At 53.2% G+C, this 24131-nt stretch overlaps 1 protein-coding gene across 23 annotated transcripts in view; it reads left to right on the plus strand.

Annotated features, from left to right (window-relative positions):
- The window catches only part of SHB (SH2 domain containing adaptor protein B), a 123369-nt gene that overhangs the window by 73955 nt on the left and 25283 nt on the right, over positions 1 to 24131 (plus strand). For 6 of the 23 annotated variants that reach the window (XM_036433298.2, XM_045579984.1, XM_036433300.2 and 3 more), the window contains exons 3-5: positions 2731 to 2946; positions 18868 to 19039; positions 20893 to 20929. In XM_036433298.2, the coding sequence (XP_036289191.1) occupies positions 2731 to 2946; positions 18868 to 19039; positions 20893 to 20929 (425 nt within the window). Of the gene's footprint in view, positions 1 to 2730; positions 2947 to 17270; positions 17348 to 18867; positions 19132 to 19379; positions 19483 to 20892; positions 20930 to 21526; positions 22146 to 24131 lie in introns of those variants that run through there. The other 17 variants (XR_006741245.1, XR_006741246.1, XM_036433293.2 and 14 more) reach the window with 10 other exon arrangements.

Consider the following 24131-nt stretch of genomic DNA (forward strand, 5'->3'; position numbering starts at 1 on the left):
ACCAGTCGTGGCTGCTGTCCTGCTTCTGAAATAGGATGGAGAAGAAAGGGATTTTCCTGGGTCAGGGCCTATCTGTGTTCCCCATGTCTTCAGCACTCGGAATTCTCCAAAGACAGGAGGCAAGGCTGCACTCCTTAGGAACCAGGGTGAGAGGGACACAGATGACAGCGACCTTACAGAGCAGGTCAGATCCCTTGTCTACAGTGCTTTATAGTTGGTCTTCACCTTCAGCCGACCAAATTCTACCTTTTTAAAAAATATAATAATAATAATAATAATTTTAGAAAGAGGAAGGGGGGAAATGAGAGACAGAAAAACATCGATGTGTGAGAGAGAAGCATCGATCAGTTGCCTCCTGCACTGGCCCGACCAGGGATTAAATCTGCAACCAGAGTAAGTGCCTTGACTGGAACCTTGAACCCACCTTTTTAGTGTACAGGATGATACTCCCACTCACTGAGCCACACAGGTCAGGCCAAGTTCTGCCTTCTGTAGCTCTTCTCACTTCCTCTTCTCTCTCCCCGCCCCCATGGAATCGGAAACATCATCCCCAAAACTAACAGATTTACTCACAATAAAGTGTGCTTTGCCAAAGTATGGGACATGCTCTCAGAGGAGACAGGATTTTAAGTGGCCTGAGAACCATGTTGTAAGAAGGTTTTTTTTTCCCTTTTCATTCTCTCTAAAAGGAGAAAGTGACAAGGAAACTCTCTGGTGCTTGTGTCCCTGACAGCTGTCCAGTATCTGCTCATCTCCTGTTCAGCCAAGGGGAAGCACGCCTCCGGCCGGCCTCCTGGTGGGCAGTGGTACCTGCCTGGCCGAGTTACTCCTCCCTCATTCCTTTTATGTTTATCAACAGTTTAGAGATGATGTCTTACTTTTTAAATATTATTTTCTCTAAGAAGTGAATGAATAAATGTGGTAAATAATAGCCTTGTTGGCACTCAAAAAATGGCAAAAGTATGACTAAATGAAGCTTGAGAAGCATTTCCCTAACGTTATTGAACGTCCACACTGCCGGCCCCGGCACAGCCCCAGTTGGCTTCTGTTGTGTCAGGGCCTGTACTCGGGCTAGGACATCTGTCACCCCAAGAGCTGGCCTAAAGGCAGTGCTCTTGCTTGGAAGGGCTGTCATCGCTCATGTGTTTTGTCGGTTGCTCTTTAAGGCACATATGATTCTATGTATCTCTCTGCCATTGGAACTCTGATTCGGAGAATGTGTAAACAACTCACTCTCACGACCCTCACCCCTTTTGTGTCAAACCTCACCTCCACCCTCTCATCTCCTTGGACCCAGTACTCCAACAAAAGTGGACAGTGACTAGATATACAATGGGATATTATTCAGCCTTTAAAAAAAAAAAAAAGAAATTCTGACACATAATACAACATGGAAGAAACTTAAAAACATTATGCTAAGTGAAATAAGCCAGGCACAGGACAAATATCCCAAGATTCGCCTTAGATGAGTTACCTCAAGTATCAAATATACAGAGAGAAATAGCATGGTGCTTACCAAGGGCTGGGAGAGGGAGGAATGAGGAGCCATTGTTTAATGGTCCAGAGCTTCCATTTGAGAAGACGGATAAGTCCTGGAGATGGACGTGGTGGTTGAATATACTTAATATCACGGAACTGTTCACTCAGAATGGTCAAAATGGCACATGTGATATGTTCCACCAGGAAAGCAGGCAAGGAGCATTCTCCCCAGCCCCACCGACTTGGCCCTGGTCCTACCCCCGGGAATCCTGCCCTCTCCCACTTCCCACCTGTCAGAGCTGTCAGTTCCAATGTCTTCTGCTCCTGCCTCAACCCTCACAGGCCCCTTCGCTGTACAGTGTCATAGTGATTGGGTTGTTGTATCTCTTCTGGAAACGCAGCCTCTGCAGCAAACCCTCCCTTCCCTGTGCCCCATGCGGGCCCTGCACACGGTGGGTGTGGATCAGAGCAGGGAGAGTGTTTCTGTTTGGCTCAGAAGCACCCGACTGTAGCTTCCTTGCATCCCTCTTTTGCCCCCACTGGCCTCCCGGGAATGATGTAGCCCTCCGTCCACATGGGAGCCGGCGCTGGCACCCTCCCCGGGAAGCTAAGAGCTTTCCTTCCTCATTCAGAAGTGGAATGGACACCTGCTCTCTCATCCCTCGGGGGTGCTCCGTGTGTTAGGAGACAGGCAGGCTCTGGGGGAGGTGGGAATGCTGGGAGGGAGCCACTTCACAGGGGAGAAAACCGCGGCCCCAGGCTCCCTGGGGAGGCTTGTTGGGCCTTTAAAAATGAAGATGCAGCTAGGTGGAAACTTGAGGGCCGTTCGTTGTTCAGCCCAGAATGGAGAGCCGTCCTATTGGAGGAGGCTCCACTGGCCTGTGAAGCGAGGGTGAGAGCTCTGTGTGCTCTGGGCTGGTGTGAGGACACGCCTGTGCACGTCGGGGCCGTGCCCTGGAGACTGCAGTGAGCCTGCGGACGGGGGCAGTGAGCCTTCTACCCTCTCTCATCAGGCCTGGGAGCCTGAGGTCTTTGTGAGGAAACCTTGCCCGGGGAGAGCAGCGATGCTGCCTTCAAGGGGTGGGAGGAGCAATTGACCGCAGAAAAGGGGGCTATTCCTGTGCGGTCCTCACCTCCTTGGTCCTTGGCTGGTGGCTCTGAACCCCTGTGGGTGTCACCTGGCAGATCCCAGGTGAGGAAGTGTGGGTTTCAATTCCATACACCTGCTTCCTTTTTTTTCCCCCCCTGCAGAATTTCAGAGGCAGGAAAGCGTCCGGTCCCAGCACAAAGGCATCCAGTTGTACGACACCCCTTACGAACCCGAGGGCCAAAGCTTCGACTCGGACTCGGAGAGCACAGTCAGCCCCCGACTGCGGGAGAGCAAGCTGCCCCAGGATGACGACAGGCCCGCCGACGAGTACGACCAGCCGTGGGAGTGGAACCGGGTCACCATCCCAGCCCTGGCAGGTAAGGAGCCAGCGGCCCTGCTCAGAGGCGGCACTGGCCCACGCCGGACACCCGCCTTTGGTAAAGGCAGTCCGTGCGCGGTCCCTGCCTGCTCAGATAAGCCCACGGCTGCAGTGGGTAATCCAGTCGGGCTGTCCTTGCTCCTGGTTCAGCCGACCCCCTCAAACACGAGAGTCCTGGAGGGGAGGGAGGCCAGGCCAAGAGGAAATCCTGGGTCTCAGTTCCCGTCTCCCCAGCCTTCATAGAAGCCCCAGCGGATCTCATTGTCTGGCTCTGTCTCTGTCCTGTCCGTAATGCTCTAACGCACTGAAGCTAAGATCTTAGGCTTCAGAAAGAACTTTCTTAGAAACTAAAACAAAACCAATCTGCCTTGTTCTCCTGTTGGGCCTGAGGGAACCCAATGCTACACCTAGTTGTGCAGCTTGCTAGGCCTGTATGCGGCCAGGGCTGTCCCGGCTTACCACGGAGCTGTTCACAGAGCAGGGCCTTGGGCACATCCTGACCTCAGGGCTGGCTCACCCCTGGCCAAGAGCCCCTGGTATGACTCAGGTGCCCCCCTTCTGCCCCACTCTGAGGCTGGGTTCCAGCCTTTTGGAAAACAGTCTGCCAAGTGCCTCAAGGTCTTGAGCTTGGTCATTCCCTTCGATTCTGGTTCCAATCCTTGGGATTCGTGCTGAGGTTACGATCTAAAATTCAGAAAAGGCATTGCTCAGGGGCCTGAAAAATGGGGAACAACCTGAATGCCCAGCAGCTAGGGGCTGGTTAAGTGGAATATTGTGCAGCCACTAAAGGTGCTCTTTATAAAGAGTTTATGACAACCGAGTGAAATGCTCCAATCCAATTTTAAGAGATGAAAAGCCAGACACACACACACACAAAAATCTTATGCATTTAAAAATTTAGGCATGTAAAAAAGAGACATTGAATTGAATGACTAATTCTTACCACATTGAAGGTCATAAAGGGAGCGTTTTTATTTTTAATTTCTTTTAAATCTACATTTCTCAGACTTTCCTTTTTTCATGCACAACTAGACCCTTCCTCCCTTTTTGGGCCCCAACGGTGAGGCCCCCATCCCATGCCCATTCTGCTCACAGTTCCCTGGACGTACCACTGTGCACATCCTGTCCCTTCTGCCTGGACATGCCTTTCCCTCCTGCATCTTAACCTGGAAAAACCCCAGACCTCCTTTGGGGCCCAGCTCAAATGTCGCCCCCTCTGTGAGCCTGCCCTGGTGCAGCCATGCATCCCATGGGCTTCCTTTCTGCCTCTCCGGCCTGGCAAGCTTCCTGCGCTCATCCCCGGGGGACATTCCTCTCACTGTGGAGAGTTTGTTCTGTAGGCGCTGGTCCCGCCCGCCCGCCAGGCTCTGAGCACTTGGCTGAGAGCCAGGGGTGAGGTAGTCGTGTGGCTGAAGGTCCTCGGCCATCTCAGGTCTCCTTCCTTCCCCCCGGCACAAGGGAATCTGAGGACCGTCCCTGTGCCCTCACATAGCTAATGAGGGGCAAGGTTCCTCCTGGATGTGAGAGGAGCTAGAAGGAGCCAGTGCTGCCTTTTGTTTGCAAAGAACTTGCTCTTTGCAAACACCAGTTTCATGTGACAATTCTTCCAGATAGCAAGGGCCAGTGGCATGAGATAGCCCTGCAGACAAGTATGGGGTCCCACCCCTCCCCTCTCCTGGACTGAGCGCATGCAGGTCACTCGGAACTGTGCTGCTTTTGATGCTCGTCTAGTCTGGTGCCTCACTGCTCCAAATGTGGCCCCTGGACCAGCGGCTGGTGAGAAATGTAGGGTCTTGGGTCCCATCCCAGACCTGTAGAGTCAGAACCTGTTTTAATAAGACAGCTAGGTGATTCCTGTGCATGTCCAAGTGAAAAACACTTGCCCTCTCAGACATCATTTCTTCTGATGGCTCTCAGGCTAGCACGGGCCCACTTCCACCCAGCACTGGTTTTAGAACGTCTGCAAACCTCTATCCGGACTTGGTTTATGTCACGGAATTGTATCACAAGTGCTATGGGGCGATGGGGAGACAGACTCGGATCACGCCCCTGTCTGTGTCTCTTGGAGTCGCTTATCTCTGTGTGAACTGCTCTGGAGCATGTCCGGCAGTGCTTTTCCCAAGAAGCTTTTGGCTCAGGTCTGACTCCTGGGGCACAGGAGAAAGCTGTTCACTCGGGCGGGAGGGACTGTGAGCAGGGCCTTCAGTCATGGCTGGGTCCCTCCCGGTGTCTGTGCACAGAGCTTGTGTGGTGCGGCGTTGGGAAGTGAGGAGCAGCTCCTGTTCTCAGCCCAGAGTGCAGACAGAGTGAGAGTGGATGGGCCACCTGTCAGGTAATGAGGATGGGTTGTAGCAGCTCCACTGGCTCGATTTCTAAAGTGCTGCCATGGTCCCATTTGTAAACCCAAAGTGTGTCTGCTCAGGAGTGAAGGATAATGTTCCCACCTGGGTGAGCAGTGTGTGTGTGTGTGTGTGTGTGTGTGTGAGAGAGAGAGAGAGAGAGAGAGAGAGAGAGAGAGAGAGAGAGAGAGATTCTGTGTGCAAGTCGTAAGTGTAGTCAGGGAGCGGGTATGCCCTGCCTCCCTTATTACAAACCTATTGAAGATGCTCCTCACAGCTTTTCTGGGCTCTCAGGAGTCTGTGATGGGTCGTCATAACCTGGGGTACGGGATCCTTAGCTGGGGAACGTCTGTGAGGGATTAAGTTGCCTCGGCAGAATCATTACCACCTCTTTGCATGCCTCGTATTCTCTGATTCTGCATGGTTACCTTGGATGAGGACACCTGGTAGTGTTCTCAGGTTCCCACAGGGTGTGGTGTGTCAGGTCCCCCAAAAGGCAAAGCGGGGCCCACCAAGGAAGAGACATGGATTTAGGGTCCAGGTGAGTAATAAGGACTTCAGTTACACCTGAAAGCATGTAACAAGCTTCCCCTTGCTGGGAAAGTGCTGGCATTTACTAAGCACTATCTGTGGGCATTATCCCATTTAACCCTCACACCTTGAGTATGGATCTTCCACAAAATACCACATGCAGGCGCGCACGTTCAGTGCGACTGAAACTTGGTGGCCCATGAGCAGAAGCAGGTTTTCTGCCTGGGCGAGTCTATTTTGAAGAAGTGGCATTAGAACACTCAAGGGGCCAAAGAGCTGCAGGTGGCTCATGAGCTGTGGTTTGCCGACCACTGTTCTGGGACATTAGTTTCCTCCTTTTAAGGAAATTGAGGAAACTGAGGTGCAGAGAGAAGAAATGACTTGCCCAGGGGCCATAGCTAGTCAGCCACGGAGCTGGGATTTGAACCTGCAAATTCCAACTCCAGAGCCTAACCCCTAAGCCAGTTGACGTCTGGGCTCCCTGCTGCTCTCTAAGATGCTGCATAAAATACAGTCAGAGCCCTCACCCTCCCAGAGCCCCCAGGAAATGCCCCGTGCCTTTCATCAGCCTTGCACCAGTTTCCCCATTTGTTTACAGCTGGCAGGATACATCCTGGGATGCGTGTTCCCACTTGGAATGGTTCCCACTGGAGATTCTGTTGGAGCCCAAGTTCTGGAGGTTTGAGCCTACATGGGGGTGACTAGAGCCATCCCACAGTTTGGTCATGCTCTGCCACCACTCAGCACAGGGAGGGCCCTTGTACCACGGCTTCTCACTCCCTCTTGTCCAGCTAAGGAAACTGAGGCCTAGCGAGGGGAAAGGAACTGCTAGAGACCTCTGAGCAGAGCCAGTCAGGCCATTCTTAGATGATGGATCAGCATTTCCTTTAATCCAGTGAGTAAATTAAAAGCTATGTCCTTCATGGGATTGGCAATCACCTCTGAGGAGCAGGTGGTCAGAGTGCTTCCTCGAGGAGCCAGGCACAGAAGAGCACTTAGAGAACCGTCATTTCATTTGCAACTCGCCGACGGAAGGCTTGTCTCTGTTGAAGCTACTTTTCAGGCAGTGTCCTAGGTTCAGCCAGTGACGGGTCTGCCTCCCAGCAAAGACAGAAGAACGATCCATGACTCAGTGCTGAGCTGCGTTATTTAAGGTATTTGTCTTATCTTCCCCACTAGCTCCTTGGTGGGTTTCTCTACCCTAGAAAATTCAGGACAGTGTCTTGCACATCTGGACTCAATGGGGCAGTAGAAGGAGTCAGACAATCCTATGTTCACATGCAAACCCACCATCTGTGGGACCTCAGACAAGATATTGCAAAACTCCTGAGTCTTAGTTTCCCCATCTGTAAAATGGGGATAGTCACCACCCTTGCCAGGCTGGATCTCTGTGATAAGAAGGGGAAAGAGCTGAATGAACAGACTTTGTAAGCCCTAAAGGGTCACACATGAGAGAATGGTTAGTGTTCAGGGAAGGCTTGCTGTATTACATAAAATTTAATTTAATATTAAAACAGTACTACTGCATAAAGAGGTACTTAGAGGGCACAGAGGACCCATTTACGAAGCTCATTCCCACTTATGCCTGGCAATGAGATGCATAGATGGCGTGGGAAGCAATGTTTCGGTAGGAAATCCTAAATCTCAATTCCAGCAATAGTTCTAACCATGAGCCACTTGGGTCTTCCATTCTTTATTCACTGGTTCCAGGGTGTGACAAAATGGATTAGTTGGCTTGCCCAGAGCATTCGACAGAATCACCTGGAGGAAGCATTAAACAGATTTGGGGGTTCCACCCCCCAGAGTTCCAAGTTCAGTGAGTTCTGGGGTGAGGTGTGAGAATTTGCAATTCTAATAAGGTCCAGGGTGTTGCTGATGCTGCTGATCTGGGGACCTTACTTTGAGAACCTAGAACATACTCAGTGCGTACTGTGTTAGGTGCTGGGGTCAGAGTGGAGTTAGGGAAGGGAGGTCACAGCTTGGCTTGGCTGGTATCAATGCCACCTACTCCAGGAAGCCTTCCTGACATGGCCTGTCCCTTCCCCACTCCTCTGTGCTCCTGCCACATCCTAGATGGGTGTGCATTGGTTTATTCTGGAACAGACAGATGCACACCTGTCACTGTCAGCGTGGAGGACAGGGGGAGACGCTAACGCTCTGTTGTTCACCTCCTAGCCAGGCACCCTCTTGAGTTCTGACACCTTCCCAACCTCATCAAGTGAGGCTAAAAGGGCAAAGAAAAGGAAAGTAAGATCCCAGGATGTCTGCTTCCTAAATAAGTGTGAGTCATCTCTGAGCTAGCTCAGTTGGCTAATATAAAATAACCCTATTAAGTAAGGTGAGGGGCGGGGGACCGTGAGGAAGAACAGAATAGTAACACTTAGTGAGCACCAATTATGAAGCTGGCAAGGGTTAACACTAGGAAGCCCTGTAACATGGGTGTGTGGCTTCATTGTCATTACACAGGTGACGAGGCTCAGAGAGGGTGAGCAGCTGGCCCACAGTCACACAGCTAATGCACTCTGGTGGGTCTGACTGCAAAGCCTCTACTCTCCACGGCTGCATTGACATCCTGAGTGTGGAAAGGGCAGGTCTGAACATTCCCTTTACCTGTGCTGGTGTGAGTTGGCTTGCGTTGTTGAGGCAGAAGCAGTTGTGCCCACTCCGTGCCTCGTCACTATTACCATCAAACACAAAACGCTCCGAAGCTGGTAGCGCTGATGTGTGCGCCAGGCACCGCTCCAGACTTGCTGTTCCCACTGAGCCTGTGACTCATTCCCTGGCACTCGGAACAAACAGGCTTGGCCTCTGCGGAGGGTTCCTCGGGGAATCAGACCTGCCACCCTCACCTGGTGCACCCAGGGAACACCACCTTCTCCACCATTGGCTCCGTTGGGCTCCCATGATGCTTCCTGCCTCCTACACAGCTTCCCAGAATGCCTTGGGCCTGCAAGGAAATTAACAATTGTGTCTGTACCAAGAGCTTTTTGCTCTGTACTAATGAGTAACAGTTGTAATTAATATTTAACACGTGTGAACAGCAGGTCTGCGGAGAAAGGGGGGGGTTAAATGAGAGAGCTGGGATCACTTGTTTCCTTTGGCTAATATGTTACTGAGGGACTGGTTTTTCCAGTTGGCTTTTCTGTTTGACTTATGAATGAATTCATTTAGTAACCAAAAAAAAAAAAGGGAAAGAAAAACACTAGCGTTTAATAGCTTTGATTCATCTGCTAATTATAATGATAGAAACGTCCCTTGAAGTGCCTTTGTCTCCTTTGTGGAAAAACAAAGGTTTGACAGGATGTCTGTGCTCTTCCGTTTGGCAGATCAGGGATCTTCGTGTGGCTAGAGATTTTTAAGCTCCATGAGGTCAGAGAGTCTGCCTCCTTGTTCACACCTGGGTCCCACCTAGATCAATGCCTGGCACACACTGAACACGCACTTATTGGTTAAGTTTATTGAATAATTCAGGGAAGCCAACCGCGTCCCCCCCCCCCCCCCCCCCCCCCCCCTTCTCTTTATGATGCTACAATACATATGTAATCATGCGCCCTGCTCACATACATGTTTGTTTTCGTATTATTTTTTATGCTGTCTTCTCCAAACGACCTGCACGTGGAAGGGCATTTTGGAGTGGCTGTTGACTGCCGTGGTTGCCGCCTCTGGTCTGAATTCCCAGGGAGAGAGTGTGTCCCTGCCTGTCTGAGGATTGCCCACGCATCTGGATGCCACACTGGGGATGGGGAGGCTGGTGTGCCAGAGGCTGGTAGGCAGAGAGCCATGCACCTGGCTTGTCCCCTCCTATCTCTCCTGCCTTCCCTCGCTGCCATCTGTGGAGGGGGCAGCAGCAGAAACATAAACAGATGGGCTGGGGCTTTGGGGCTCCTTGGCCAGGAAACTCATTTGCACAAATGCTCACCCTGCTTCCTCCAGGTCTTCTGAGGCTTGTGGGTGGGGAAAAGCCCCTTTCTCAGGCCCGAGGGCTCTAAGGATCTGTGAGTGAGTGCAGGTGGAGGGTCGGGGGACACGGCATTGGTCACTAGCAGGCCTGCATCACCCAACAGGTGAGCCGGCACAGAACTACCAGAGTGCATGTGAGTTCAAGGGCCAGGGGGTCTAGATGGAGAGCCCCATGTTGCCACTCGCTGTGGGTGATCCGAGCAGGTTGCCTGTTTCTTCGTGTGTAAAATAGAGGCAGTTAAGTGCCGAGAGCACTCGGCGATGCTGCTTTTGGTATCACTGTTGTTATGGGAATGTTGTGCTGCAGACAGGACTTGTGCTGAACTCATTAGGGGCCTCTGGCATCAAAAGGCCTGCATTCAAGTCCAAGTTCAAGTCAAGCTGCTGACTTGGGGCAAGTCAGTCCCTTTTCCAGCTCTGCTTTTCTCATCTGTAAAATGAGTTATGCCAGTAAAGATGCCTTGCTTCTAAGTAAGTATCTGTGAGTGAGTGCAGGTGAAGTGTCTATAGTTAAAAGCTCCTGTCTTGGGGTCATTTACCCTTTTTCATCAGGATTTTTCTTTACATTTCCAGCAGCCTTTGGGACGGGGTCTTTGCACCAGGCAGTGGTGTCCATGCTTCCTCTGGGGTGCAGATGAGAGGATGAAGGCACACCCCCTTGTGCCAGGCCCCCCTTCCCCAGCCCAGGCTTGGCTCTGGCTGACTGCGTTCTTGGAACCAGGGCCGCGTCCTGGCGCCTGCCTGCAGGCTTCCCGATGCCCTGCTTTGTGGAGAGTCGCTGCGGCCTCCCCTCACAATGGGCACCTCTGTTCCCAGGCACCGCCCACGAGCTGTGGCAGCGTGGTGCCCCGGGGCCTGCATGTGTCTCCGAGGTGAACACAGAGGCCTCTTGTCGTCGATCCTGAAAATGCAAAGTAAACATTTGCTGAGCCACATGTTGTCGTGCCGCTTACCTGGAGCTGTCACTCGCGGGGTGGGCAGGGGACAGTGGGGAGTGAGACCTGCTCTTGAACTGGAGGGGAAAGGGGGGGGGGGGGCTTTGCTTCTCGGGGCCTCAGTTTCTCCATCTGTAAAATGGGAATTCTGAGGACTTGTGTGCATATATGCAAAACCCATGACCACAGACAGTAGGGTGGTGAGGGGCGGAGTGGGCTAAAGGGGGTCTTGCTGTGAGGAGCAGATGAGAGGATGTGGAGCATATGTGTCGAAAGCTGGAGCAGCTGGAGGACCGTTGTCACGGGAGCATCATTTGAGTCGGCTGCAAGTGTGTGCATTTGTGCGCTGTCGTGAAGGCTTATGGTGTTCATGGACACCAATACACCGTCTCGCTCCTTGCCCCCTCATGGGGCTCACAGATGCCCCCTCTGTGCCTCTCCACCCTGCCCTCTCCACTGCTCCCCCCACACAGACACCAGGGTCTCGGCCTGGCTGTGAGCAGTGTGGAGGAACTGATACCAAGGCTTGTGCAGAAGGGTGGCCTTGGGTACTTTCATACTGTTGCCTGTGTCCTTGCGTTTTCGGAATACTAGGACATCCGTGAACAAACACAGGCCCGGAACACTATCCAGGCCCCTCCTGTCAGTCCCCTGTGGTTTGCAAACATGGCCCATGATCATTTCTGTTGCACTCACAGAGGCCTGAGGCAGCCTCCTCAGCGGACAAGGGCTCCTGGCATTCGCTCTTGCGTAGTGTCTTGTTTTTAGCTATTCTCATCCTCAGTGCCTGTGCCTCAGCAACTCTATCCTGCACTGGAGACCGGGGAGGGCCAGGACTCCAGACCAGCCAGGAAGAAGCAGCCAGTGAACTGAGAGCACCCTGCAGGCCTCGCCTGGCCCCACTGTGCTTCCTCCCAGATCCCTTTGAGCAGTCCCTGTTCTAATAGGTCACCGTCCACACCCAGGAATGCTGGAGGGCGTTTGGGAGACTGTGGACTCTTCTCCACCTGCCCTCCCCAAAGCAGAGGGGGCAAGGGTTGCCCACTCCCCGGGGTGGCAGCCTGGTTACTTGCAAAAGGCCCCATTCGTAAAACCACAAACAAAGCAGTGCCGACCTCCTGGGTTCGCCGTGAGGGTCAGAAGAGAACACCACGTCAGGTCTTCAGTAGCACACAGAAAGAACTCAGGAAAGGTTAAGCCTTTTTTCAAAATTTTCAAAGTAATTTGAAGCTGGAGAACAATCTAAAGTTTCCTTTCTTGATTGATGTACAGAGGTTTTATGGTCCTGCTGACTGGGGTGGAGATTCATTCACTCAACAGATATTGAGCATCTACTATACGCACATCAGGCACTGTTCTAGGCATTGGGGACTCAGCTATGAACAAAACAAAGCATATCCTGTCCTCTCGGAGCTTCCAGCTCAGACAGGAATTCCAGCAGAGGTTGAGGGGAAAGGTGATTTCTGAAACAAAGCTCTTTATCTCTTGGGCACGTGAAAGGGAACTGTCCTGAGCATGGAGCGGCTATGGGGAGGGGACCACCTCTTACAGGGAGCCTGCTGGGCTTGGACACATGGTCTAAGCACCTCCACCATCCTTTGTGCTCTAGGTGTTGTCCGCCCTACTTTACAAACGGCGCAGCTTTGGTTCAGAGAGTTTTAGCAACTTGCCCCAAGTCACGATACTGAGTGGCAAGGCAGGATTCAAACCCGGGTCTCGCTGACTCCAAAGTCCACCCCCTTCCCAGGATGCTGAGCCACTGCTGCCCTTCCATTGGCTGCGAGGTGTGTGGGGAGGTTCAGAGGAGCTGAGGCACCAGGCCCTGTCTCCGCTGGCTTCTGAGAAGAACCTCCGTACTGCACTGTCGTGGACACAGTGGGATCAGACCACGGTGAAGATGGGCTGCAGGGCACAAAGGAGGAGGAAGGACTTGCGCCTGCGGGTCTAGGGCAGAACCTGCCCCAGGAGGCAGCGTTGGAGCTGAACTTGGAAGAATGTCTGGGCCTCTTTACACAGAGAGTGAAGAAAGAGGTTTTAGGGGGCAGGCACCGCCAAGGCCTGGGGCAGAAAGGTGGCGATGGATTTGGGGACTGGCCAGGCTTGTGACTGGAGCCTGGGGCTGCTTGTGAAACCCAGAGGGTGTTTGTGGGAGAAAACGTGTCCAGGTCGAATTGGCATCACGTCGCTGAGGACCTCAAGCACCAGAGTGAGGAGTTTGCCTTCCACCCAGCACTGGGAGCAGCGAGAGTCCGGGAGCCCAGCAGAGCAGTGCTTTAGAGGCCCCTGGGCTTTTTGGAACCTGTTCTCTGGCCAGCCCTAAACTCTGAACAGAGAGGAGCTGGACCCTGAAGGAACAGTTATTTCATCTAAACAAGCATTTACTAAGCACGTCTCCCTGCCTAGCGCTGCAGTAGATTTAGGGGCGGACAAGACAGGAGAGGGAAAAAGGAAATAAAATGATAGAGCATCGGCCTGCAGACTGAAGGGTCCCAGGTTCGATTCCAGGCAGGGGCATGTGCCTTGGTTGCGGGCACATCCCCAGTGGGGGGGGGGGGGGGGTGCAGGAGGCAGCTGATTGATGTTCTAGCTCTCTGTTCATCTCCCTTCCTCTCTGTAAAAAAAAAAAAAAAAAAAGAAACATGAATAGCAGGTGCTGCACCACAGAAAGGCCAGACTGATTGGGTAGCAGTGGTGCCGGTGCCCACTGGCCTGCAGGAGAATGCTGAGTGCTGTGAGCCGCAGAGGGAGCAGGTGGGGTCAGGGGAGGCTCTGTGCCATCCTAGGAAGCTTCTAGGTGTCCCACAGCTGGAGCAGAACAGTGGTCTTTCCAAGCCCCTGCCCGTGTCTTCATGGGAGGGGGACCTGGAGTGGGGTGAGCCTGCCCCTGGTGACCACAGGCCTGGGCTCCGGCCTCGGTCCAGACCAGAGCTTTGAGAACCTGGAGGAGTTTTCCTCGCTCCTCTGGGGCCGCACCCGTTACCCATAGGGTGGCTGGGTTCCTGGAGGGTTAGAGCTGGTGCGGGTGCCTGGGACCCCCTCCTCCCTCATTTTCAGTGGCCGAACTTCAGGGCCAGTTGGTATAAAATCTGGTACAGCAGGTCCTCAGATAATGTCCTTCCCCTGAACATCGCACCATTATAACGATGCCCAAGGAACTCCTGTTTAAATGAAAGCCTGGGGCAACCCTGGTTTTGTTACACTTCGTTTCGCTTAGAGTCACAGAAACCGTCAGTGATGCTAAGTGAGGACGTTACTGTATAAGTAGGAAGACCATGGCGTTGGAAGATAATCTGGATGGAGCCAGAGTAAGAGGCCTCCTGGAATGTGAGGGGCACCTGAGCTGGGTCTAAAGGATGAGGCCTGTCTGCCGAAACCAGTTTGGCTCAGTGGATAAGAGCGTCAGCCTGCGGACTGAAGGGTCCCAGGTTCGATTCCGGTCAAGGGCACATACATTGGTTGCGGTCACATCCCCAGTGGGATGTGTTCAGGAGGCAGCTGATTGATGTTTCTCTCTCATCGATGTTTCTAGCTCTCTACCCCTCTCTCTTCCTCTCTGTAAAAAAATCAATAAAATATATATTTAAAAAAATAAAGAATGAGGCCTGTCGCCACACCACAACTGCTGGAAGGACACTTCCGGCATCACAGAGGGGCCTTGTCACCTGTCCTGGAGGAAGAGCCTGGAGGAGCCATTCACCGGGCTCCTCACTGCCGCCGGGTCTGGTCCTGCCCACCGGACCCCCACTCCTGCAGAATGCCACCTCCCCCATGTAATTGCCTGCAGGTGGGATTAATCAGGTGGGATTAATTAGTGGGATTAGTTAGGTCCTGTCATTCTAAACAGCTCTGCAGGGTGGCAATTTTTTCCCCCTCTAAATGCACATATTCTTTTGAGGACTGTGTCTTTATCTTTTGCAGAAAGTCACTAAATTAAAAGAATTGCCATTTTAAATTGCAGATTAAAGACAGACTTAATTAGAAGGAATGTACAGTCGTGTTTGGAGCTTCAGTTCTTAACGTGTGGGTTGTTCTTTTTTCTTCTTCTTCTTCTTCTTCTCCTGAATCACTGCACTTGGAGTTTGTATATTTTTATTTTAGGTGAAATGGTTTGCCTAATTAAGCCTGTCATTCATCACCACCTCTTCTCTCTAAACTATGTTGCTATATTATTAAGCTTGCAAGCAGAAGTATAAATTAATTCAGCGGGGAATTACAGTGTTGACTGGGGTGTTATTAGGTTTTATCTAATTTATCTGGTCAGAAAACTGATTTCCCCCCCCCCCCCCCCCCCCGCCATAAAGTGAAACAACAGCTTATTAGGTTTCTTTTGTTGAGCGCTTGCTATATAGTCGATGTGGGCTAGGCTTGGCAGTAAGAGCAGATATGGTACAGCCCTGCCTTTGGGTTCTGGGGAGCCGGGGGGATGGGGGGTGAGGAGGGCAGGAGGGAGAACTGGCAATTAGGATAGCATCACTTAAGTCAGTGGTCGGCAAACTCATTAGTCAACAGAGCCAAATATCAACAGTACAACAATTGAAATTTCTTTTGAGAGCCGAAAACTGACTTCTGCTCATGGGCCACGAAGTTTCAATCGCACTGTACATGCATGCCTGCACGTGGTATTTTGTGGAAGAACCACACTCGAGGGGCCAAAGAGCCACATGTGGCTCTCGAGCCGCGGTTTGCCGACCACTGGCTTATGTCAAGGTTTGTCTGGGGTGGAAGAGGTGGCCCCTGAAGGTCAGGTGGAGTCAGTCAGGTGGAGGGGTGGGTGGCGGTGATCCGCCTGGAAGGGGGTGTGGTCAGCCAGGTTGTTGATGTTTCTGAAGAGCTTGGGTTTCTTCCCCAACCCATGTTCCATGCTCCGTGCCTCTCTTCTCACTTGCTGAGCCAGGAGGTATGTAGTGGGAAGTAACCTTGGCAGAAATACTTAACTTCTGATTTTAGCCAGTGGAACCCCAGGTTGTCATAGGTGAAAATTCCTTATACCATTTATATGGTCCCTCCCTCCCTTCCGCAGGTGGCAAAACTAAGCCGAGAACCTCTCCCCTAGACCCTCCCCCACACCATGCCCCTTAGCTCGCTCCCTCCTCTCCATTCCTGACAACCAGAAAGTGACCAGAGGGAAGAGGAGGCATGGTGGAGAGGCACAGTATGGTCCCATGCCGCTGACCCCATCTCCTGCTGTGCCCAGATCTCCATCTCAATGGGGCGATACACAGGGCGCTTCCCTGACTCGCCCCAGTTAGTCTCAATGGGGCGTTTCCCAGGGCCCTGGCCTCCATCGCTTTCCCTAGCTGGTCTCCCTGCCTCCAGGGTTGCCCCAAACCCTCCATCAGCAGCTATAGAGGACTGATTCTAAAACCCAATCTGAGAATGGGATTTCCTGATTTAACCAAGAATCAAGTCCCAGCTCTTTCAAAAGGGGTTCTCTGACCAGGCCCTTTCTTGTCCACCTGATCCCATGGTTAGCCAGCCCCTCCTACAGACTCTGCAAGCTCAGAACCTACTTCACCTCTTCCTCACCCTTCTTCACCTCAAAAATATACACCCCGTTTGATTGACTGCCATGAGGGCCGGTGTGGTTCGGCAGGAACTTGGATGGGAGACACAGGCTGCTGGGAAGCCAGGGAGGGGCCCATAGTGACGTGTGTGACAAGGCCCCAGCTCTGGGCTTTCCCCCCTCACCACCTCTATGAGAGCCTAGAGGGGGCTTGAGGTGTTGCTGTCTTATCTGTGCCTGAGGGTGGACACAGGACAGCACTGTGGCCAGAGAGCAGGCAGGACCCCAGAGTCCTCGCTCTGCCCCTGCTCCATGCTGCCAGTCCTGACATCACGGGCTGCTCACGAAAGCCTAGAGTTTTCTGTGCCTTCCCCATCCTAGGTAATGCCAGCCTTATCCTTCCAGCACTCAGGCCAAAAGCCTGCTGTCTCCTCTTTTCCTTGCACTCCACACTGAGTACCGGGAAGTGCCTGCTGCCCCGCCAGCAGAGCACAGCCAGAAGCGGACACCCTCTGCCATAACCCTGCACGTCCATGCACGGCCGGCCCCTCCTACAGTGGCTTCCTCGCTGCTCTCCCTGTGCTCCCCCTCCATCTCGCTCTTTTTCATTTCTTTTCTTTCTTTCTTTCTTTCTTTCTTTCTTTCTTCCTTCTTCCTTCCTTCCTTTCTTTCTTTCTTTCTTTCTTTTTTAATAAAATCTTTTAAAGAACAATTTAGGTTCTCATAAAAATCGAGCAGAAAGTATTATACAGTGAGTTCCCATGGGCCCTTTGCCCTCTATCTCTTTTCAGCACCGAAATCCTGTTATAAAAGTGCCAGGTTAAAACCTCCCCATCAAAACATCAGAATGGCTCTGCTTTCCTCTCAGAATAAAGCCAACGTCTTTCCCAAGGCCCCTCGGGGCTCAGCTTCCTCCCACTCACTTTCCCTCAGTCCTCCAACACCCCAGGCACGTTCTCACCTCAGGGCCCTTGAACTTGCTCTTCCCTCTGCCTGGAATGTCCTTCCTTCCGGCAGGTGTCCCTCTGCATGGCTCGTCCCTCCTCTTCCTCAGGAGTTCATTCCGATGTCACCTTTCGAGGGGCCTTGCCTGCCCTGCTTTCGTGTCTCCATAGCACTTACCGCCAACTGGTGAGCTGTGGGTCTGACTGACTGGTTTATTGTCTGTCTCCCCACGGGGCTCTGAGCTCCACAGCAGGCATAGCTCTCTCGCTCGCTGCTGTTTCCCCAGCCCTGGCGTGTGTTGGGCCCGCGTGAGTGAGTGTTCAGAAGTGAGAGGGGCGGGTGGATGGCCTGCGGGCCCCGCTGCAGTCTGAGGGCGACCACACACACGTGGTCCGACACGCCTGGCAGGAGCCTCCCTTCCTGCTGCTTTCCTCGGCGGTTAGCAGAGAAGAGTGTTTGGAGGGATGGAAGAGCTTCACAGGCCTGATGGGTGACCTTTTCTGTCCTGGAACAAGTTCACTCCCATCCTCGGTCCCCACGGACCTCCATCGCCACCGACAAGCTGGGTTTTCCCACCGCCTCCCGGGAGTGTGAGGTTGGCTGCTGGGTCAGAGCGCCGCTCGCCTCTTCTGCTTGCTGGTGGGAGGGCAGTGTGTCGCTTGGCCAAAGACGTGTGTCGCTTGGCCAACAGCTAGTCGCAGGCCCTGGCCCGGTTTGCTCAGCGCTCTGCGGGTGCCAGGCCCTTGGGATGTGTCCCCTCATCTGGTGGTCACAGCAGCCTGGTGATGGAGGAAATGGGCCTCAGAGAGGTTGAGTGACAGCCACGGCTCCCAGCTAGCCAGGGCAGGCTTAGGAGAGGAATGCAGGTCAGTTCAGTTCAGTAGCTTACGTGAGGTGACCAGTACCGTGTCCACGTTGAGCAGACATGAGAATAAAAATCTGTAACGTATGGATGCAAAATAACACTGATCCAGCACAGACTACATGGTAGGCACGCTTAAGGCCTCTGTGGGCACACGTGACCGAATCCTCACAACAACCTCATGAGGTGGGAGCCATCATCATCCCTATTTCATCCCAGGAGGAAACTGAGGCCCAAAGAGAGACACGCAAGGTGGACTTGCTGGTCTCCAGGAATCCTCCCAGCAGCTCCTTTCAGCTCAGTGTTTTCGCTCCTTGTCCATTATCGCTGGTCCTCTTCCCCAAGCCCATGGGGGTGAACAGCCTTCCCTGGGGGCTGGGCCCAGGGCAGGTCTGGCGGCGTAGGACCCACACAGGGGACACAGAGTGAAGAGGTGCAGACCGGGGGGTGCCCCATGACCCTGACTGGAACTCTGTAGAGTTGTCCCAGAAGAAGGGGGGCCAGTGTGGCCACTGCGGCCCTGGTGGGATGGGAGAATGGGAGGAGAAGAGGAGCCACTTGGAGGCAGGTATTTGGCACAAAATGAGGAATAACTTTCTTTCCTGAGAACTGTCCAGGGGGCTGAGCCAACCCAGGAAAGCCAACCTTGCTGGAGGTTGCAGGGGCTTCCTTTGGGGATAAGGCTGAGCTCAGTGGCTTCTGCAGACTCAACCAGCCCCATGGAAGCACTGCCTGGCTTTCACAGCACCTTGGTGCCCTGTCTTAGGAAGTCCACATCCTGGGAGCCACGTTTGTTCATTGCTCGGAGCTCTTTCTCCCGTAACTGTGCGCTTTCTCTCCACAGCCCAGTTTAACGGCAGCGAGAAGCGACAGTCGTCCCCCTCGCCTTCCCGGGACCGGCGGCGCCAGCTTCGAGCTCCCGGAGGGGGCTTCAAGCCCATCAAACACGGGAGCCCCGAGTTCTGTGGGATCCTGGGCGAAAGAGTGGATCCTGCTGTCCCGCTGGAGAAGCAAATGTAAGTTCTCAGAGGGAGCGCCCAACCTCGGCGCCCAGTTCCTGTTCACCGCTCTCCCCTTTCTTTATCCTGTTGTAAAAACTCACAGACTGAGCCGAAACCGGTTTGGCTTAGTGGATAGAGCATCGGCCTGCGGATTGAAAGGTCCCTGGTTTGATTCCGGTCAAGGGCATGTACATTGGTTGCGGGCACATCCCCAATGGGGGGTGTGCAAAAGGAAGCTGATCGATGATTCTCTCTTATCGATGTTTCTAACTCTCTATCCCTCTCTCTTCCTCTCTGTACTATGTAAAAAATCAATAAAATATATTTATAAAAAAAAGAAAAGAAAAAAAAACAGACAGAAAATGTTAGCGTTCAGGGGTCTTTCAGTCACACCCCTACCCTGCCTCCACATACAGGTGGTCAAGCTGAGGCTTACGAAAGGTCAAGGCCACCATCAGGTCAATGATAGGTGCGTTCTCCGTCCACACGGCATCACCTCGCCTACTTCTGGGGACTAGTCGGAGGGACACAGCTCACCCCGCCCTCTCACATCCCAGTTTCTGTCTTCATCACGCCGCAAATGAGTTTTTTAATAGCTAAACATAGGCCAAATCCTGCCCCCTGGTTGTCAGATTTACTTTCTAGCTTGTGATGTTTTTGCCCCACACCTACCTGGCATTAGCGCAAGGCTTTGACATTCTTGGTTTGGGTTTTCCCAGCCCCTTTGCCTCCTCACTTCCCCTAACCCTGCTGGTAAGGCCCGTTTCTGGTTTCTGTCCTCCCCTTGACCATGATGATCGTCTCCCTTCTCTGCCAGGGTTTTAATGTGAACAGGCCCCTGATCTGCTCTGAGATCTTCAGTGGTTCCCCATCACCTGCGTGAGGTCCCACCTCCCAAGCTTGCCGCTCACGCTGAATTGCCCCCAGACTGCGTCCTCCTTTTCTCAGAATTCCACGTCCCTGAACTAGAGTGAGGTTCTCCGGGAACACAATAAAGCAGGACCTGGATCTTGTGCTGGTACCTTCAGGTGTATCATCCTCTTGACAAGCAAATGTGTGATAAATGGGTTTTCATCCCCATTGCACAGATGAGAAAGTCAGGACTCCGAGCGGGGTGGAGCCTTTGCTAGGCTCCCAGGTTCCAGTGCAGAGACAGGATTTGAACTCCACCTCCGTGACGCTCCCCTCACTTCCCTCTCCTTGTGCACCACACTCTTTTTTTTTTTTTTTTTTTTTTAATATATTTTATTGATTTTTCACAGAGAGGAAGGGAGAGGGATAGAGAGTTAGAAACATTGATGAGAGAGAATCATCGATCAGCTGCCTCTTGCACACCCCCTACTGGGGATGTGCCCGCAACCAAGGTACATGCCCTTGACCGGAATCGAACCCGGGACCCTTCAGTCCCCAGGCCGACACTCTATCCACTGAGCCAAACCAGTCCCCGCGTGCACCACACTCTTGCCCCCACCCTGAGCACACGCCTGGCACAGAGCAGGCACTCAGTCCGCCAAGAGATTAGCTGACACCACGCTGGCTCCTTATAAGATCACGAACTATATCGGTCTCCGCCCAGGGGATTCTGGTCTCAGCACGGCCGACAGCGTATCCCGCACAGGAAATGCTGGCCCGGTGAGCAGGATGCAGGGTTTTCCGATGATGTCATGTGCTCGTGTGCCTTTTTTAAGCATGTGCGATCCTCGGGGGGCCGCAGCCTCTGAGCCTGCCCCTCGCCTGCTGTGCTGAGCACATGGGTGCGGGGAGCACTGTGTTCACCTTTTCTCATAGACACTCAGATTGGGTGGCAGGTTTTGCTTATGTCTGATCAAACTGTTTACTTTTTAATCAACAAACACAATATGATCCAGAGATGCCAGGAGCTGTTCAATGTGCATCCTGACCCAGGGCTGTGTGAGGTCAGCAGCCCAGCCTACCCTCTCCCCCCGCCCACATCCCGCCCCCGGGGCAGAGCTTTCCACAGGTTGGGGCCCTCAAAAATATTTCTGCCCTCTTTCCTTTCCCGTTCCCGCCCGACGAGGCCCTTGGCCAAGTTCAGAGTCAAGGCTGGCTCTCCCTCCCACATCATCTCTTCTTCCCAGGCTTATTCTGGCCTGCGAAGGCCCTGACTCATCACCAAGTGGTGCTCAGGTAAAACCCCATCTCCAGCACAGCCCAATGACCCAGACAGAGAGGGTCGCCTAATCCCTCACCTGACTGATGATGCCTCCGTGTTTAGGAGGCACAGGAGAGGGGCAGGCGGAGGCTGACACACTAGGGGGGCTGTTGAGGAGGGGCAGTCACACATCTGCCTTCCCTCCTGGGGCGGTGGAAGAGTTGCTCAGCTGCTCAGGGGACAGCCCTCTCCCCCACCTCCTGGAGGCAGCCCACAGCCTGCTCTGTCCTGCATCATGGTTACCATCATCACATAAACATGCTCTAGTCATGAACTTCTCTTTAAAACAAACTTCTTAAAATTAAATAAATAAATAAAATCTTGATTCTCTCTGTTGGGAACATAAGTTCTGTGAGGGCTAGGACTTGCTTGGGTCACCACTGTTTCCTCCCAGTGTGCAGAACGGTGCCTGGCACATAGTAAATGCTCATAAATAGCTGTCTGCTGAATGGACGGAGTCCCCACGGAGCTGCCAGCACTTTCTCTCTCCCTTTCGTCACCTCCCCTTCTCTCTCACCCACCACAGTCTGCTCCCCTTTCCTGCCCAGGCACCAGGTGACAGCCTCTGTCCTCGAGGGCAGCCAGCAGAGTAGCCGGCTCCCTCCTCCGCAGACACTATTTTTCTCCTGCCTCCTCACCTCAGCCTGACCTGAAGGATGGACCGTCCGGGGCTCAGGATCTGGTGATTCACATTCCGCCCACACTTCTCCCAGAACACAGGACTCCCACACCCAGCCGCCTTCCTGGCATCTCCACTTGGCTGACGAGTGGGCATCTCAAATTTAACGTGTTCGCATCTGGGCTCCTCATCATCTCCTAAACACTCTTCCCCCAGCTTCCCCACCTCCATAAATAGCACCACATGTAACATGTGGCTGGTTACTCAAGCCACAGACCTGGAGTCATCTTCAGCCCTCTTTTTGCCTGACATCAGCATCTAATGCATCAGTACGTTCTGCCCGTTATCCATCCAAAATACAGCCTGGGTCCGTTTCGTCCTCCCTTCTCCGTGGCCACCTCCCATCGGCCACTGCGGAAGCCTCCTGACTTGTGTTCTGCTTCACGTCCCCTCTGGCCCCTCTTCAGGGAGCCTGGTGGATTTCATAAGATCATCCAGAGCAAGTAATCTCAGGTTGACCTTTGTATGCCATAAGCGTCTACAGATGCAATTAAATTCAAAATATCATGGCATGTGGGGATGGTTTCTGTTTTGGGCACATGGTAGTAGTTAACAGGTTAAAACTCTCGTTGCCCTCCACTATGCTTAGAAGGAACTCGGACTTCTTCCCTTGGCCCACAGGCCTCTCCACCCTCATCCAGGACCACTCCCAGGCTCAGTGCCGGACCATCCTTTCTGCTCCGTGAGCATCCCAAACTCATTCCCACCTCGGGACCTTGGCCCTTGCTGGCTCCTCTGCAGAAAGCGTGTTTTCTTTGACACTTTTCATGATTGGCTCCTGTTCACATGGAGAGTCTCAGGTCAAATGTCATCTTCTTGGAAGCCTTCTTCACTCTAAGTACACTCCAGCCCCCACACCCCCAGGATCCCTACACAGCACTTGTCACTATCTGGAATCCTTTCCTGGCTCTCTTTGTTGGTTCTCCTTCTCCCTGAATCGGCCCCACGAGATCAAGGATGGAGTGAGTGGTGCGTAAATACTGGATGAGCTAATGGAGAGCGGATGGGCTGGATGGCGATGGTTGGACCTTAGCCCCTGTAGGGTCAGGACTCGAGGCCCAGCCCCCTACAGGACCACACGGGCCCATCCCGTCTCCTGGCCAGTGGCTTCTCTTCCAAACTCTGCCTGGGTCTGCTTGAGCCTCCACTGAGTTCCCTGCCTTGCTCTCCATTGGAGCAGCCGGAGCAGCTGCCCAGGAGGGAGCCAGCAGCTTATCCTGTTACCGCTCTGGGAGGCCCGCCCGCCGCCACCTCCCTAGAGCCCTCTTGCTCCTGGCTCCGGGCAGGCGGGCAGCGGGCAGCCGGCAGCACTGCCCCGGAGGCCACTTCCAGACCTTCCCTGCGGACACCGGCTTCAAACGGCTGGAACCTGTTTTCCTAATAAAACGGCGTTTGTCGGCTCACTGGGGGTGTGTTGCACAGGTGAAATTTTCAGATAACAACTTCCCCAACTGTTAACGCTTGTTTCTAAAGTCAGCGCCTTCCTTGGCAGGCCTTTGCTAGAGCACACCTGAGCCTTCACGCCTCTGCAAGTGTTTGATTGGTGCAGCCCCATCTTCACGCTCCCCTCATTCCTGTGCAAGTTTGGAAGGGAAGGTGGCTCTGCATTCTGCACACTTCTCTGTTTTTTCCCTGGGCCAGTGGCAGTCTCCCCTGCGAGAGTCCAGCCCCAGGGCTGACCTCGAGTGGCCATCTCCGGGGCAGTCGGTGGCTCAGTCACATGCTCCTCATACCTGCTCTCCAGTCCTTGCTTTCCTGGAGCTGGTTGGGGTTCCTTTTGTTCATAATTCCATCAACGGCACTCTGCTCCTGTTCAGAGCACCGCCTAGCGAATGGCAGGAAGTGAACGGTGAAAGGCAGCGTTTCTCTAAGACAGTGTTTCCCAAACTTTTGGTATAACCCCTTCTATAATTTTCGTAACGCTGAGTACCCCTCGTACTCATGAGAATGTAGAATTAGGCGCAGCTAAGCCCGGTGCAGTGCATATCCCCACCAAACTCTTCCCGTACCCCTGGGGGCACGCGTACCACACTTTGGGAAACACTGCTCTAAGAGAATGTCTGTAGCTGAATGCTCGGGGCTGCTGGCAGGGCACTCATGGCGTGGCCAGGACCAGGAGGCAGCATCCCGCTTACACCTGGGAATTTAAGATGCAGCCTACGGGGCAGGCAGCAACCAGAAATAAGATTGCTGGGGAAGTTCCCCCATAGCCACCTGCAAGTTCAGCCTCGTTCTGCTGATGCTCATAGCTGCCC

The sequence above is a fragment of the Pipistrellus kuhlii genome, unplaced genomic scaffold (assembly GCF_014108245.1).
Source record: "Pipistrellus kuhlii isolate mPipKuh1 unplaced genomic scaffold, mPipKuh1.p scaffold_m20_p_12, whole genome shotgun sequence".
NCBI classification, from domain to species: Eukaryota; Metazoa; Chordata; class Mammalia; order Chiroptera; family Vespertilionidae; genus Pipistrellus; species Pipistrellus kuhlii.